Source organism: Esox lucius, chromosome 14, assembly GCF_011004845.1.
Source record: "Esox lucius isolate fEsoLuc1 chromosome 14, fEsoLuc1.pri, whole genome shotgun sequence".
NCBI classification, from domain to species: Eukaryota; Metazoa; Chordata; class Actinopteri; order Esociformes; family Esocidae; genus Esox; species Esox lucius.
The window spans coordinates 33655508-33672222 of record NC_047582.1 but is presented as its reverse complement, the minus strand read 5'-3'; the positions used below and the strand labels follow the sequence as shown (position 1 = coordinate 33672222).

Genomic DNA, 16715 nt, shown 5'->3' with positions numbered 1-16715 from the left:
AATCACATGGCCGACTTATTTTTTTCTCCTATCAAGCACTTACTACAAAGTTGTGTGGTTGTTCCACCTAGCTATTTTAAGATGAATACACAAACTATACATTGCTCCGGAAAAGCACTGATTAATAAAAAGAGGGCAACTGCAAGATGTTTTATATGCCTGAATGTTAACAGAAAAACCTGAATGTGTTTTTTTACCTATTGGCCAAAGACTTGTCCAAAGTTTCACGGTGGACACAGGATGTTTTATGTCAACAAACCTTCCCGAGCTGTCACCCAGGCAGTATGACTGGATGGTGTAAAGGTGTTTATTGGTTTGACCTTGGGTGTGGCTGAGGAACGTTCCTGTGGAGATCCCCGGAGAATCCAGAGACATTAATATTTTAGGACCAAAGTTCAAAGGTTTATCTTTGGCATACGTTGATAAGCAGGCATTGACATTGGTTACGGTGAAATGCTTATGTCGCCAGTATCTCAACTGTGCCGCAGAACGTCACGAGAAAAAATATAAATCAAGAAATGTCAGATTAGGTACTATAGATACGTGCAATTCCTAATATACAGTGGGGCAAACAAGTATTTGATACACTGCTGATTTTGCAGGTTTTCTTATTTGCAAAGCATGTAGAGGTCTGTAATTATTATCATAGGTACTATTTAACTGAGTGGCGGAATCTAAAACAAAAATCCAGAAAATCACATTTGTATGATTTTTAAGTAATTCATTTGCATCAATGATCATGAGGAAGGTGAGGGATCGGCCCAGAACTACACGGCAGGACCTGGTCAATGACCTGAAGAGAGCTGGGACCACAGTCTCAAAGAAAACCATTAGTATACACACTACGCCGTCATGGATTAAAATCCTGCAGCGCATGCAAGGTCCCCCTGCTAAAGCCAGCACATGTCCAGGCCCATCTGAAGTTTGCCAGTGACCATCTGGATGATCCAGAGGAGGAATGAGAGAAGGTCATGTGGTCTGATGAGACAAACATTTTGCTTTTTGGTCTAAACTCCACTCGCCGTGTTTGGAGGAAGAAGAAGGATGAGTACAACCCCAAGAACACCATCCCAACCGTGAAGCATGGAGGTGGAAACATTCTTTGGGGATGCTTTTCTGCAATGGGGACAGGACTACTGTACCATATTGAGGGGAGGATGGATGGGGCCATGTATCGCGAGATCTTGGCCAACAACCTCCTTCCCTCAGTAAGAGCATTGAAGATGGGTTGTGGCTGGGTCTTCCAGCATGACAACGACCCGAAACACACAGCCAGGGCTAAGGAGTGGCTCAGTAAGAAGCATCTCAAGGTCTTGGAGTGGCCTAGCCAGTCTCCAGACCTGAACCCAATAGAAAATCTTTGGAGGGAGGTGAAAGTGCGTATTGCCCAGCAACAGCCCCGAAACCTGAAGGTTCTGGAGAAGGTCTGTATGGAAGAGTGGGCCAAAATCCCTGCTGCAGTGTGTGCAAACCTGGTCAAGAACTACAGGAAACGTATAATCTCTGTAATTGCAAACAAAGGTTTCTGTACCAAATAAAGTTCTGCTTTTCTGATGTATCAAATACTTTTGTCATGCAATAAAATGCAAATCAATTAGTTAAAAACCATACAATGTGATTTTCTGAATTTTTTATTCAGTCACTCACAGTTGAAGAGTACCTATGAATCATAATTACAGACTTCTACATGCTTTGTAAATGGGAAAACCTGCAAAATCGGCAGTGTATCAAATATTTGTTCTCTCCACTGTACGTATGTAGCTCTAGGTAGGAGCATCCACTTAACTGAAACTAAAATGTATTGTCAGCTGATGTTAGGGTGGGTAATTACCGCGTCCACTTTTTACTGGCATTACAGCGGTAGTCCAAGGATCATGCAACTATTTCCCCTCTTCAATCTGGGGTATGTCAAGTCGGTTGAAGATGTCCTGCTTTCTCTAGCTCTGTCATTAACCGTCACAACCGTTTTACACAAAGGGCAGTCTGGAAAATTCCGTCATAGATTCCCAGATTGGTCAACAGTAGGTTTTTCTACTAAATGAGTCTGTGCTTCCTGAGCCACCAAAGCTGAATCAGCTCTACTTCCAAGTAGTTCCATACGGAACAGTGCTTCCTCTTACAAAGTCTTTGGGGGACTTTTTAAGTGTGACTCACTGACTTGGCCCCAAACAGGAAGCCCTAGAATGTTTACTAAACGCATGTGTGTTTAGTGTAGATTGGTAAAGGAGACATGTCTAAAGTGTGATCTCCCTGTCAGTGAGTAGGTGGTTTTGGCTGAGTGAGTCCCTTTACTGAAATGGTTAGATAATACATCCCACCTAAACTCTAAAGTTGTTCCAAGTATGTGTCTGCTATATTAAAATACAATCAATATAAAACATTGATTAGAAACTTAAACATTGTTGATGTGTAAAAACAACTATGGAGAATTACCAGAGTGTGAATGCAAGTTAACTCAAACAGAGGGTGTGAGAGTAGAAAACAGACAAAATGCATTGGTTCTTAGATGCATATTTTAATATTTTCAATAGTGTTTTACTCACAATGAATAAAAACATTCACAAGTATAAAAAAATAATCTCTGTATGTACAAATATATTACATTTTGTCTGATATGTACAGAAAAACAGTAGATTTCTCTCAGAGGTCAGGGTTCACACTGAGGCAATTGATTTTCAACGACCGCCGGACTTCTGTCCCGGAAGAACACCATCTTCAGTCTTGTGTCTGTTCCCTGGTCTCTTGGCCAGCGCTAGGCGAGTCTCCCGAAGGCTCCTGGTTCTCGGGAGTTCCTACTGTGCTTTGACTGGACGGTACCAGTAGCAGCTTTACAGGCTTCACAACACCACGTGATGTGACCCCTTTAATTCTGTCCGAACATAATGTCATCATAAATCTGCGGAGAGCAAAATAAAACAACATTAGGAAACTCATCCGAAATGTAATTTAAGTCAGGTCAATTCTTTGGTACAACAGCAAATCAAGTTGCCCACCCCCTTCATTAGGGCGATCAGGGTGGCTGTTGTCACCATCTCACCTGTTCGTCGTCAGACAGATACTCCTCCTCGCTCTCCTCTGATTCGCTCTCGGGCAGCTCCCTGAGCTCCTGGGCAGTCTTCTCATACAGCTGGAGACGGATCTCAGCGTTCTGGCGCCCGTAGGTCAGGTGGTACGGCGTGTAGCCCCCGTATGTCAGACTGTTCACGTCTGCGCCCAGGGAAAGGAGCTGGTGCACCAGGGACAGGTTCTGGAGGTCCACTGCAAGGTGGAGGGACGTGCGACCACTGCACTGTTCCTGGGGGAAACGAAAAACATCAAACATTATTTCCACTTGTTTGTGATTATATTCAGGTATTCATGAGCGGGGATTCTTGATTTTGCAATGGGCAACAGATCACCTGTGCAATGAAAACCTACCTGTGCATTGACATCTGCGCCGAGCTGAACAAGACTCTCAACCATTGAGAGGTACCCATTAATGGAGGCCAGGTGTAGGCAATTGTGTCCGTTGTAGTTGGGGAAGGACAGGATGAAGCTCAGGTGGTGACGGCAGTTTTGGGTGATCACACTGAAGGAGGCGAGTGAGCCCTTCTTACAGGCAATGTGGAGGGCAGTGTTCCCACTGTCATCTGCTAGCCGTGGGTCACACCCGGCCTTCAATAATCTCTCCACCAGGTGGGGCTGTTCTGTGATCACTGCCAGGTGAAGGGCCGACTGAGAAGAGAAAGAAGGTGTTTAGTCATTGTTTTCAGGTGTGAGTACCATCATTTTTGGTGTTTTGTTTGTTATTAACTGTTTGTACTGGTTTTTCCACCCATTTCAATAATATTGTCTTTTAATAAACCAAATCATTTTAATTAGCCAATTAAATATTTCAAGTATACCCATTTGTTTTTATTTAATTATAAAAATGCATTGGTATGTATTAATTACCTGTCTCTGATTGTTTTGAGCGTCCAGGAATTGATCATCATTCTGTGACAGTTTGATCATCTGTTCAGCGTGTTCCGTGGCTTCATGAATAATGGCCAGATGGAGATACCTGTTTGGAGGAAGGAAAAAGGAAGAGTTAAAATCGGCTACGCTTCAAATAGGCTACACACGGCACAGAGGAAGTGGTTAGAAAATGAGAACAAAGCGCAAGCACTAAAGCGTTGCACAAGAATGGATTTTTTTCTGGTTATTTCCACCAGTTGCGGCTTGACACATTGATGCATTATCAGTTCCTGGCAACCCGCCAGGGACTTTCCTAAATGCGTAGACTACAGTGTCGCCCAGGCACAGTTCTGAGCCAAACTACACACGCTCAAGCCGAGTCCAAAAGAATGTTTAGTTGCAAATTCCGCAGTTTAAATTGTATAGATCTTGATTACATTAGCATATCGGAGATTTGTATTATTTTTGAATGCATAGGATTTTGCATTATGTAAAAACATTTTTATTTTTTTGCACATGCAGTAGGCTATTGACATTAGTCACTTTAAATGCAAAATTAGGAAGATAAGTTAACTTACGTATCTCCATCCTCGGTCACAATTTTTTTCCAAGGCTCATTGCTCAAGGAGTTTTGCGTGACTTCGTAGGTGGACACTTTCAAGCCCTCCAGTTCTGTTACAATGATACCATACTCGTCCTCTTTTAGCGAATCCAGGCCGCTATCAAAACGGTCTTCTAGGCAAGGTATCATTTTCCCATGTTTTGAATCCATCTCATTGATGTTATAATCCATTTGGTTGTCGTTTGAAACTCTAAAAACAGACATAGTTAACTTAGTAGATGTACTATAGGTCTTCTCCGTCCTCTCTCAGGTTTGCAGTTAAATGAGTGTTTGAGGGGAGGCGCCAGTTGGTTAAATGCTGTTAAGGGAGGAGTTAAACAATACGGGGGGATTTCCATGTTGAGTTATCGCAACAGGGAAACTCATAGACCGGGCTTTTATGTGAAAATTCCCCCTCGAATGAGCCCCATACTCAAGACTAAGAATGAAAACTTGTAGTTTCCTATTATACACAAAAAAATCTACCTGTGATGTAGACGCATACGTTCAATGAATGAGATAGAAGATGAATGAGAGACATTAATAGGGGAGCCTTTGAGTGGTTCGTGAAGAATTCCCTTTTCACTTGGGGAATTAATGTGTCATGACTGTGTAATTGAGGGAAACTGTATAATTGTTCTACACCGCGTTGGCTTGAATGCCATCAGCCAGACTAACTATGCATACAGGTGTTGCATGGTATGTCAGTTGTAGTTCAACCATAGGTTGAGATATCAGGTGTAGATTCGCCCTTTACCCCTAATGTTATTGCTGTTGAAGGGGGGGGGGGGGTCTGCAAGCGTCAGCTGTTATATATCATATGCAATCACCATATATCAAAGGGCGATAGTCCGGTTTTTTTGTGGGAATACAGAACACGTTCCGTTTGTGGAAACAAAACCAAAATATTCCCTGCGGTGGCAAGGGTCAGATCTGGGTGAGTCACATTGAGGTGGAAGATACAGGTGATTCCGCGGGTACCTGTCGAAGGCCTGCCACGAAGCAGGAAGTTTTGCACGTTCCTGCATGAGCCAGTTGTTGCACGTATTTAATTTTACATGGCATGCCCCGAGAACTGAAAGGGGTTCCTTAAAAAAACGACACTATTGAGATGCTGTAAAGATAACCTCTTAGGGATTTACTTGTTGCTTCACGTCTGACCGTTTTCAGGATGTTATTGTGCCAGGGGTACGTCCCCACTGAGGGAAACTCCTCAACTCCATAAAACAGAATCTGGCTTTAGCTTTCAGCTTTTTTAACGCCCTACCTGGGCTAGCCTCACCTGCTTGCGAGAACCTAAGCGGCAGGCAAGCCTCGCCCCTGACATACGGACTGAAAAGTCCCTGTTTGCACGGGAAAGGACCCTTTAAAAAACATAGCAACTGTAACCATGGGCCTATAAGCGTTCATAAGTGGTGCGATACTGGGTGAGACCATTCTGCACACACCCTGCAATGTGATGTACAAGTTTTGAGTGTGTGCGTCACAATCGCAGGAGTCTTGACGACACACAGTCACTTTGTTTGGTTTACGGTGAATTCCGCACATTCCTTCTCTCCAAACACAGAAGATAGAGGGACACTGTGTACTTTTCTAAGAAGAGGTTTTCAATAACCCAGATTTCATAATGTAATACGTTTGTGAGGCTATTGGGAATTGCCTATACATTTTTTAAACGGAAGTACCTAATAATTTGTTGTCGAGGATCGTAACATCCGGATCCTTGGAGATGTATTTCTGTTTACTTTGGTATCCATGCACACCGTTCGTATTATCAGAATCTCTCTCCACAGTTCCCTCTATCGGTTGTAATAGCTAATACATTCATTAGTCAGGGAACCTCGTCGGCTCTCTTGCCAAGTCCTCATGTGATTTGTCACTGACCTAAACGTTTTGGTCACTCAAACTTTTAACTTCAGTTAGTTGAAGTCAGACTTCAACTTTCTCTGGCATGTGATCACGTTAACATCAGCTGAGTTGGTTGTTTCGGGAGTTATTCGTTTTTACATAGGTCACATTCGTTTTGGAAATAACTGTTACTGCCTCATTTAGCTGTTCTGTCTTGGTAATGTGTACAGTAATATCCTGATTGGAACATTATAGATTCCAGTATTTACACACAGTATTAAAATAGGTTGATGACTAGTCCTATCATTGATATCTATGACACAGTATTTATAACTTTCCCTACAGTTCCATATGGGTTGTGTGTGTGTGTGTGTGTGTGTCAGGGCAGATTATTGATACCACACAGATATATTTTTTTGATAATAATGTCTTCCACTTTCTATTGTAAATGCTTAATCGGGTGGCAGCGAAAGGCAGAGCACCCACGCACAGTTCTGACCACCCACAGTGTGGTCAATGTGAGAACTAATGTGCAGTTCAATATGGCAATTATATGATACAATTTATGTTCCACTGTTTGAGCAGTAATAAATAATCCACCTTGCTGTTTCTGAATTGACATGTCAGGATCAACTCACATCTGAGTCACGCGATGGTCATCGACTCCAAGAGACCTCACCCTTTTCCTGTCCTCACACTGAATATACTTACATTGTGCATTTTTCTATGTCATTTCTGGTCATTGTGGATGAGTTATTCCGGCTGAGTTATTGTGAATGAGTGATTCAAGGTACAGTATTACAGGCAGTTCCTGGAGTTTTAATAATGACAGGTGATATTCCACAAGGGGTTCTACATGGAACCCAGCAGTTCTAGGGGGTCCTAAGCAACCACAATCAGCCAGAAAACAATCACATGATGAAATACTGGGAAAAAGCTTTGGACGCTGGATGGTTGGCACTGGCGTAACTATCGGGGGCACGGGAGGTGTGGTTGGGTGGGGTGGGCGTGCGTGGCGTCATTCAGAAAAGTATTTTTAATTTCTATGTTCCCTAGAGAGGTTACCTACTGACAAATTACCAGTGAACGATGGACGCTAGAGAGGTTACCTACTTACAGAATACCAGTGAATGATGGACGCTAGAGAGGTTACCTACTTACAGAATACCAGTGAACGATGGACGCTAGAGAGGTTATCTACTGACAGAATACCAGTGAACGATGAACGCTAGACAGGTTACCTACTGACAGAATACCAGTGAACGATGGACGCTAGAGAGGTTACCTACTGACAAATTACCAGTGAACGATGGACACTAGAGAGGTTACCTACTGACAGAATACCAGTGAACGATGGACGCTAGAGAGGTTACCTACTGACAAATTACCAGTGAACGATGGACGCTAGAGAGGTTACCTACTGACAGAATACCAGTGAACGATGGATGCTAGAGAGGTTACCTACAGACAGAATACCAGTGAACGATGGACGCTAGAGAGGTTACCTACTTACAGAATACCAGTGAACGATGGACACTAGAGAGGTTACCTACTGACAGAATACCAGTGAACGATGGACGCTAGAGAGGTTACCTACTGACAGAATACCAGTGAACGATGGACGCTAGAGAGGTTACCTACTTACAGAATACCAGTGAATGATGGACACTAGAGAGGTTACCTACTGACAGAATACCAGTGAACGATGGACGCTAGAGAGGTTACCTACTGACAGAATACCAGTGAACGATGGACGCGAGAGAGGTTACCTACTGACAGAATACCAGTGAACGATGGACGCGAGAGAGGTTACCTACTGACAGAATACCAGTGAACGATGGATGCTAGAGAGGTTACCTACTGACAGAATACCAGTGAATGATGGACGCTAGAGAGGTTACCTACTTACAGAATACCAGTGAACGATGGACACTAGAGAGGTTACCTACTGACAGAATACCAGTGAACGATGGACGCTAGAGAGGTTACCTACTGACAAATTACCAGTGAACGATGGACACTAGAGAGGTTACCTACTGACAGAATACCAGTGAACGATGGACGCTAGAGAGGTTACCTACTGACAAATTACCAGTGAACGATGGACGCTAGAGAGGTTACCTACTGACAGAATACCAGTGAACGATGGATGCTAGAGAGGTTACCTACAGACAGAATACCAGTGAACGATGGACGCTAGAGAGGTTACCTACTTACAGAATACCAGTGAACGATGGACACTAGAGAGGTTACCTACTGACAGAATACCAGTGAACGATGGACGCTAGAGAGGTTACCTACTGACAGAATACCAGTGAACGATGGACGCTAGAGAGGTTACCTACTTACAGAATACCAGTGAATGATGGACACTAGAGAGGTTACCTACTGACAGAATACCAGTGAACGATGGACGCTAGAGAGGTTACCTACTGACAGAATACCAGTGAACGATGGACGCGAGAGAGGTTACCTACTGACAGAATACCAGTGAACGATGGACGCGAGAGAGGTTACCTACTGACAGAATACCAGTGAACGATGGATGCTAGAGAGGTTACCTACTGACAGAATACCAGTGAATGATGGACGCTAGAGAGGTTACCTACTTACAGAATACCAGTGAACGATGGACACTAGAGAGGTTACCTACTGACAGAATACCAGTGAACGATGGACGCTAGAGAGGTTACCTACTGACAGAATACCAGTGAATGATGGACGCTAGAGAGGTTACCTACTTACAGAATACCAGTGAACGATGGACGCTAGAGAGGTTACCTACTTACAGAATACCAGTGAACGATGGACGCTAGAGAGGTTACCTACTTACAGAATACCAGTGAACGATGGACGCTAGACAGGTTACCTACTGACAGAATACCAGTGAACGATGGACGCTAGAGAGGTTACCTACTGACAGAATACCAGTGAACGATGGACACTAGAGAGGTTACCTACTGACAGAATACCAGTGAACGATGGACGCTAGAGAGGTTACCTACTGACAAATTACCAGTGAACGATGGACACTAGAGAGGTTACCTACTGACAGAATACCAGTGAACGATGGACGCTAGAGAGGTTACCTACAGACAGAATACCAGTGAACGATGGACGCTAGAGAGGTTACCTACTGACAGAATACCAGTGAACGATGGACGCTAGAGAGGTTACCTACTGACAGAATGCCAGGCTCGTCAGCTGAGCGTTGGTCGATGAGACACGTCACTCAAACTCAAAATAGCGATCAGCGAGTGATCAGCACCCTGTCTTCGACCTAGAACCGCCTTAGCTCCCCCAATCAGAACTTCCTGGAGCCTCTTGTGCCAGTGTATGATGGATTGCTAAATGAAGAGATTGGTGGGGAGAAAGTATATAAAACCACGATAGGGAAAATAAACAGAAGAATGGTGTGAAATTTGGAGGTGGGTTGATACGCTCGGTGGTGGATTTTCATGGGGAAAAGAATGAGGAAAAACAAGGAAAATAAATGGCTTTTAGAAATTATGCTAGTAATTGAATATACCTTGCCTTTTCGTATGCTAGCGACTCCTTGGGGTGGCTTGGGGACTGGTAAACTTGGGGGCCTGTGTAGAAGGCAGGGGAGTTCTTTCCCTTCACTGTGTAATGTTGTAAACATCCTGGTTGAGCAAGCAGTGGGTTAACTAGGTTGGCATGTGATGTGCTTTGTATGATGCATATCTTGACATCGACTTGTCCAGAGTCTACTGGGAGTTGTGGTGACCGAGGGCCTTAATAACAATTTTGATACATCATAATTGGGGAGAAATACTGGGATAAAAGCAGTAACCTAAAAGCTGGTTGACAAACTGTGTAAACTGAAAAAAGGTATACTTCCTTGACAAATTAACACATTATCTGTTTGTTTATTTACAAATAAATGCGGTAAAATAAATATTGTTGTTTTTGTGTTCTCCTCAAACAGGACACGCCCTGCATTATATACAAGCTTCAGTCGATTCACTGAAACTGAAATGACAGACCTCAGAGCATGCCTCTGATCTTTCTCAGGGGTTTCATGCTGAGTGAGTGTTGCAAATGTTCGGGGAAGCGTGGGTGAAGCTTGGAGTAGGGTTAATACCTGTTGCACTCAAAGCATTCCCACGGTTATACATTGCCAGACCTGAGCTCCAGATTCAAGACACCAGGGTCTTCTTCTCGGAGGTTGTTGCGCTGACTCAGTCTGACCGAGATGTCACTTCCACAGCATTTTTTCGAGGACATATTTTTTCAGTCGTATATAGGATTCAGAGGATGACCTACAGGTAGCCAAGGCCTTACAGTACCTCAACTAACAAACACAAGTAAACCATATTTTGGGGACATTAACATTTGTAGTAAAAGCCTGACGATGAAATGCCTTGATTGATAAACCGGTTACATGGACACTTAAATGAATGTAATTACACAACAAAAGGTTAAACTGATTCACTTGATTGCGTTCAGGTATTCGAGCAGCAGGTGGCCTGTTGGTTAGAGAATGTGCCATTCTTATCCCAAGCAGACTGTGTTGTCATGGAAACTGACCATGTTTAAAAAAAAAAATACAGTGACAATTTTGTCATTTGTCTTTCTTGGACTGGGTAAAATAATTGTTAATAATTGAGTTAATACTATTAGTCCCAATTAAGGAATATAAATGATAATGACAAAAAGACGCATTAAAGGTATTCGCAATTATCAAAGTAATTAATAAAAATAAAAATGTATAGTGTATTGTCCTTCAGTGTAGTTTACCTGAAGGCTGTACATGGCTTCCTGACCACATCCACACCCTCATTCACCTAGATGGATAAACCTGTTGCCATTATTAGGGAAGTGGATTCATCACCTACACTCTCAGTTTATTTTTCGGCTTTACCTGTGTGAAGGACTCTTTACCTGTGTGAAGGACTCTTTACCTGTGTGAAGGACTCTTTACCTGTGTGAAGGACTCTTTACCTGTGTGAAGGACTCTTTACCTGTGTAAAGGACTCTTGTGTTCTATGTGAAAAATGCTCTACATTGAACCCTAACTGATTTACCAGGATCCAAAAAGGGTTATTTGATGTGTTCTTCCACAAAGGACGGCTGAAGAATATTTTCAAAACCTTTTCTTCTGGGTATAACTGTGCAACAGAGCCCAGTTAAATCCCTTGCATGTCTAACTCTGAACTGTTAACTGTTCCATGTTATCATACTGTCATATCTTAGCTGTAAAGGGTCAAAGGTGAACATAGGCCTCTGAAAAGTTCACTTGCAAATTATTTGCCCGTGGTCACCTTTCATGATTGTAAATTCAGGGACCCTTTTATAAACAGAACAGGAGTTTTACTGCAACATCAGGAGTGCGTGTCAAGTCCTAGGTCCATGAAAATGTCCCGCCTCATAGCAGCGTGGTGAAAATGTAGCCGTTTGGAAGCAAATGTTATGCAAAACATTTTCCCTTTTTGCTGTTTTAAAGATTAAATTACAGTGCTTTTAAAACAGCATTTCTGGGTAACACAAGAATTGACCAAATAATTTGTTCATACTTGGTGGAGTACTGTGCATACCAGAAGTCCCTTTGTGAGCCTCCCAAACCCTCACTAAGCAGGGTTATGAACATACGGTTCACTGTAGATTAATAATATTCTATTACGCCTTATAAATGTCAACATTTATTTAATCTGTGGTTGCTGTCAATGAGCCCCTGCAGCTGCAAACACAAGCTTAGAAAATCCCATAATAGGGGTAGCATGGGTACATGGGTCTAGAAAATTATAAGATCTGGTATCAACCCTCAGAATAGTGCCCTGAGAGCAGCAGGATGGCATCTAAAATGTTGTGGAAAAGAAAGCATGTCAGTCAGTGCCCTCTAGTGTCCTCTAGTATTCGCCCTGTCCTTAGATACATTAGAGAGAGAAAGAAATGTCAGAAATCAATTTCCAACAGACTGTTTAACATTCCAGAGTAATGTGATCATTCTGAGGAGGCTGAGCTGGCCAGTATGTGGGCTGGAAATGAGTGAATGTGTATTAATAATTTGAATGACTTGTATACACCCACTGTATTTGTTGCTTAATGATAATCCAATCACAATAAAGTCCAGATGGCTAATGCTAATCAAGTCACAATAGTCCCGATGGCTAATGCTAATCAAGTCACAATAGTCCCGATGGCTAATGCTAATCAAGTCACAATAGTCCCGATGGCTAATGCTAACCCAGTCACAATAAAGGCCTGATAGCTAATGCTAACCCAATCACAATAGATTAGATTCGATTCAACGCTATTGTCATTGAACAAGTGCACCTACTAGACCTCCAGAGGAACTGAACTGTTTCTATGCTCGCTTTGAGAACATCATCCCTGCCATGGACACCAGGACCTGCAAATGGACCAGGACGGCAGCCCTTTCCAAATGACCAGGTCAGATGTAAGCCCTAAAAAGGATTAACACCTGCAAGGCTCCTGGACCAGACAACATCTCAGGCCGTGTTCTCAAGGTCTGTGCTGACCAACTGGCTGATGTATTTACTGATATCTTCAACCTATCGCTACGTCAGTCAGTGGTCCTCACCTGCTTCAAAAAGTCCATCATTGTTCCTGTGCCTAAAAAGCAAAAAGTCCTCTGCATGAATGACCGCCCTGTAGCACTCAAACCAAACATCATGAATGACTACCGCCCTGTAGCACTCAAACCAAGCATCATGAATGACTACCGCCCTGTAGCACTCAAACCAATCATCATGAATGACTACCGCCCTGTAGCACTCAAACCAATCATCATGAATGACTACCGCCCTGTAGCACTCAAACCAATCATCATGAATGACTACCGCCCTGTAGCACTCAAACCAAGCATCATGAATGACTACCGCCCTGTAGCACTCAAACCAATCATCATGAATGACTACCGCCCTGTAGCACTCAAACCAATCATCATGAATGACTACCGCCCTGTAGCACTCAAACCAATCATCATGAATGACTACCGCCCTGTAGCACTCAAACCAATCATCATGAATGACTACCGCCCTGTAGCACTCAAACCAATCATCATGAATGACTACCGCCCTGTAGCACTCAAACCAATCATCATGAATGACTACCGCCCTGTAGCACTCAAACCAATCATCATGAATGACTACCGCCCTGTAGCACTCAAACCAATCATCATGAATGACTACCGCCCTGTAGCACTCAAACCAATCATCATGAATGACTACCGCCCTGTAGCACTCAAACCAATCATCATGAATGACTACAGCCCTGTAGCACTCAAACCAATCATCATGAATGACTACCGCCCTGTAGCACTCACACCAATCATCAAGAATGACTACCGCCCTGTAGCACTCAAACCAATCATCATGAATGACTACCGCCCTGTAGCACTCACACCAATCATCATGAATGACTACCGCCCTGTAGCACTCAAACCAATCATCATGAATGACTACCGCCCTGTAGCACTCAAACCAATCATCATGAATGACTACAGCCCTGTAGCACTCAAACCAATCATCATGAATGACTACCGCCCTGTAGCACTCAAACCAATCATCATGAATGACTACCGCCCTGTAGCACTCAAACCAATCATCATGAATGACTACCGCCCTGTAGCACTCAAACCAATCATCATGAATGACTACCGCCCTGTAGCACTCAAACCAAGCATCATGAATGACTACCGCCCTGTAGCACTCAAACCAATCATCATGAATGACTACCGCCCTGTAGCACTCAAACCAAGCATCATGAATGACTACAGCCCTGTAGCACTCAAACCAATCATCATGAATGACTACCGCCCTGTAGCACTCAAACCAATCATCAAGAATGACTACCGCCCTGTAGCACTCAAACCAATCATCATGAATGACTACCGCCCTGTAGCACTCACACCAATCATCATGAATGACTACCGCCCTGTAGCACTCAAACCAATCATCATGAATGACTACCGCCCTGTAGCACTCAAACCAATCATCATGAATGACTACCGCCCTGTAGCACTCAAACCAATCATCATGAATGACTACCGCCCTGTAGCACTCAAACCAATCATCATGAATGACTACCGCCCTGTAGCACTCAAACCAAGCATCATGAATGACTACAGCCCTGTAGCACTCAAACCAATAATCATGAATGACTACCGCCCTGTAGCACTCAAACCAATCATCAAGAATGACTACCGCCCTGTAGCACTCAAACCAATCATCATGAATGACTACCGCCCTGTAGCACTCACACCAATCATCATGAATGACTACCGCCCTATAGCACTCAAACCAATCATCATGAATGACTACCGCCCTGTAGCACTCAAACCAATCATCATGAATGACTACCGCCCTGTAGCACTCAAACCAATCATCATGAATGACTACCGCCCTGTAGCACTCAAACCAATCATCATGAATGACTACCGCCCTGTAGCACTCACACCAATCATCATGAATGACTACCGTCCTGTAGCACAGGGTCACCCTTGTGTGCAAACTGTACTACCTTTTTCTTAATTCAGCTTTGACCAGATTGTGTGATCAGAATAATAAATAATATAATGGAACCCACAGGCTTATGGAGAAACATGTGCTTATTTGACTTGGTCTCCTCTAACAGGGCTCATTTTACAGGTCTTTCTTTTATTATTTTCCTGCATGTGCTGCACATTTTGCGGTGGTCAGTTAGGTTAATAATGACATTGTAATACGGGATACTGACTCACACTCAGTAGTGGTTTTACTGAAGTCTGTAGTTTCTTACCACTGCTGCAGTGCGCAAAGGCCCGAACGCATGAAATGAATAAACATTTGTTGAAAGACAATATTTTCACAGACTACAATTCCCCAGATATTAAACCATATATTTAGAAGAGGAGTCTCTCAAAATGTACTCGTACTAAATGTATGTATGTTATGATCTTTGTGGCTTGATTGGAACACAACATTGAATAGGAGTTCTTGGTCGTCTCGTTGTCCCACTATTCTTATATCTCAGTCCTGGTTTGATCTGGACACTTTTGATAGGCATCACTCAATTTGGTTTTGACACTGGATGGGTTTCATAGAAAAGCCTCTGGTGATGATATCAGTAATGACACTCAGTCAATGCATAAATTACTTCAAAAATCTTTGTCATGTTACATTGGATGATTTGCCCATATTATGGACTGGGTTGATAAGGCCACTTGAGTCCTTAAAAAAAAAGATTGCTGTTTTTAAACAACGGTTAAGCCCAGGAACTATTTATTGTGGTTAAAAAAAACAGGTAACTTCAATATTATTTTGTAAGGGGGTGAAGAAGAGATATAGATGTGATGTGAGACTTTGCAGAGTAATTTAGTTTACATCGTCATATATATTACAGCTTTTTTTGCATTACAAACCTAGAGCATTCCTTTTGTAATCCCGGAAGAGGAGTCTCCCTGGTAGTTGGCTTTTCAATGTGCTTCTGTAAGTTTTGTCAGTGACATGAATGGGTGAATTTGATGGATTTTGCAAAAAGACTGTTGGTTATATCACTTTAGCGTTTATCTTTTCTTGGCATCCTTTATCTGTCGCGTTTCGTCTTTAAATTGTCTAAATAACTCTATTCATGATGCTTTTAATTTGGTTGCCATAGTATTTTCCTGTATTTAAATTGCTTGAGGTAACCGGAGTAGCTGTCTGCGGTACTCTACCGCTGTGCGGAGAGGACTGCATTTGACAAGAACGTGACGTCAGTTTTGGGGCGGGTTTTTCATGGAAAGTGCTGGAAAAAACGAAGTACACCCAATAGAGCAGATTGATATTCTTCCGTAAGACTAAAAAGATCCACAATATTAATTGTTTTTGTGTTCTAATACATGGCTATTTCTGACTATACGGTCAGATTTGTGAAACATGTGATACTCTTGTATTAATCCATACCTGTTTGTATTTAAAATATCCACTGCTTAATTTTAAGATATGCTTTAAATAAATATGTTGTGCATGTAATAGTACATAAAATTAAAATAATAGCTGACACTTCAAACGGCTATCTAAATATCACAAGAAAATCGGCTTTTCCAACAAATATTTCATATAACGTTGTTTCCTAATGCTGAGTGCATGCAATTAAGGCATAGAACTATAAGATAAGTGGACCATTATCCTAAGGGTTGAAAATATAATTTCGATCCAGTTCTTTATTTGAACTAAAACGATATTGAAATGCATTTAACTTAAAGTATGTGCTTATTTCATTGTTGCAGAATGATGCTGTGTGCTGCACCCACTGACACTGCTGTTGTGACGGGTTGTTACACTGCTAGTAACTGAGAGTGCTGCGGATGGATACGCACGCACAT

General features: G+C 42.6%; 1 protein-coding gene across 1 annotated transcript; it reads right to left on the bottom strand.

Annotated features, from left to right (window-relative positions):
• Nucleotides 1-2727: 2727 nt before the first annotated feature.
• Nucleotides 2728-4835, bottom strand: nfkbiaa (nuclear factor of kappa light polypeptide gene enhancer in B-cells inhibitor, alpha a). Its single transcript, XM_010878380.3, has 5 exons — nt 4515-4835; nt 3934-4042; nt 3418-3714; nt 3038-3295; nt 2728-2896 (listed from the first exon to the last, which is right to left on the bottom strand). The coding sequence occupies exons 1-5, from the start codon at nt 4760-4762 to the stop codon at nt 2864-2866; spliced, it is 945 nt and encodes a 314-aa protein (XP_010876682.2). The 5' UTR covers nt 4763-4835; the 3' UTR covers nt 2728-2863.
• Between the last annotated feature and the right edge of the window lie 11880 nt (nt 4836-16715).

Excerpts from the sequence above, each read along its gene's own strand:
- nfkbiaa (XM_010878380.3), bottom strand. The coding sequence starts at position 4,762 with ATGTCTGTTTTTAGAGTTTCAAACGACAACCAAATGGATTATAACATC. Across the intron at positions 4,043-4,514 it reads GTGACCGAGGATGGAGATAC|GTATCTCCATCTGGCCATTA; the intron begins GTAAGTTAACTT and ends TCCTCCAAACAG. Across the intron at positions 2,897-3,037 it reads ATCTGTCTGACGACGAACAG|ATTTATGATGACATTATGTT; the intron begins GTGAGATGGTGA and ends TGCTCTCCGCAG.